This window comes from Pteropus alecto, unplaced genomic scaffold, assembly GCF_000325575.1.
Source record: "Pteropus alecto unplaced genomic scaffold, ASM32557v1 scaffold53, whole genome shotgun sequence".
NCBI classification, from domain to species: domain Eukaryota; kingdom Metazoa; phylum Chordata; class Mammalia; order Chiroptera; family Pteropodidae; genus Pteropus; species Pteropus alecto.
In genome coordinates this window covers 532,117-533,266 of record NW_006434366.1, presented here as the reverse complement: position 1 = coordinate 533,266, position 1,150 = coordinate 532,117, and the positions used below count along the sequence as shown (strand labels likewise).

Genomic DNA, 1,150 nt, shown 5'->3' with positions numbered 1-1,150 from the left:
CACAGGAATGTGGTGTGGGCATCATGGTGACCCCAGAGCAGATCGAGGAGGCTGTGAGTCTTTCCCCAGGCATTGGCTGCCTTCTTAGTTCTGACCCTGGAAAGGAGTGGCTCAGCCTCTCTACCCAGGAAGACTCGGGGGTGAGGATGTGTTTCTGAAGGACATTTTCCTGAACCATATGCATTGGCTTTCTATAGGTGGAGGTGGCCATAAATCGCCACCGGCCCCAGCTCTTGGCAGAGCGTTACCGGTTCAACATGGGACTGCTGATGGGTGAGCAGGGCCTGGGAAGGGGACTGTGTTCTCTCCGGTCATGCCTTCTCTTCTGGGTGTGAGTGAGAAAGCATTCAGAGCACCTTAAAAAATGGTCTGGCTGGGACCAGGCTCTGGTTCCTGAGATCAGCCTGGACCTTTTCTTGGGAAAGACGGTGGGAAGTGCTCTCCTTTGCCTTTCTGCAGCTCCTTGTGCCCACGTTTCTAGGAGAGGCTCGGGCTATGCTCAAGTGGGCAGATGGCAAAATGATCAAGCATGAAGTGGACATGCAGGTGGGTGCCTCCTTGAGCTGAAGCAAGCAAAGACCCTGCCGTGGATAGGGCATAGAGCCACTGAGAGAATAAATGGGGTTCGCGGGAAGGAGACCCTCTCCCTATTCTGCTGATAAATAGGGCCTGGTGTGGAGGGGACAGCATCTGGAAGGGCACTGAAAAACTCAGGCATCTGGGTTGTGCCTAATTTGGGGTTAGTTGCTTTACTCTGAACCTCAGTTCCCTCAGTTTGTAAATAGGGGTGATGTGGCCTTCATCTCATTTGAAGATGGACATCTTCATTTAAGGTGCTGGCATAGAATCATAAGAGGGTGATGACTGAGGTAAATTACTTATCTTGATGCTGGGCCTGGAAAGAAAACACTCCTGTCCCAGGCCTGACTCTGGTCTCTGTTCAGGTCCTTCATTTGCTGGGTCCCAAGACGGAGACTGACTTGGAGAAGAAGCCCAAGGTGGGGCTGAGCATGGTCCTGGGTCCCTGGGGATGAGGTGGTATAGGGTGAGACTTTGGACTGGGGAAGGGAGTGCCCAATCCCAGCCCTAGAGAGATCCTGATCCAACTTCTGGGCTTCTCTCAGGTGGCAAAGGCTCGGCTGGAAACAGA

General features: G+C 53.1%; 1 protein-coding gene across 1 annotated transcript in view; it reads left to right on the top strand.

The window, feature by feature from the left end:
* QARS (glutaminyl-tRNA synthetase) overlaps positions 1-1,150 on the top strand; it is a 6,638-nt gene that overhangs the window by 998 nt on the left and 4,490 nt on the right. Inside the window, 5 exon segments of the mRNA XM_006909075.3 lie at positions 1-53; positions 198-273; positions 482-546; positions 945-998; positions 1,125-1,150. The exon segment at positions 1-53 is cut by the window's left edge and continues 11 nt beyond it; the exon segment at positions 1,125-1,150 is cut by the window's right edge and continues 16 nt beyond it. Coding sequence (XP_006909137.1) covers positions 1-53; positions 198-273; positions 482-546; positions 945-998; positions 1,125-1,150 — 274 coding nt within the window.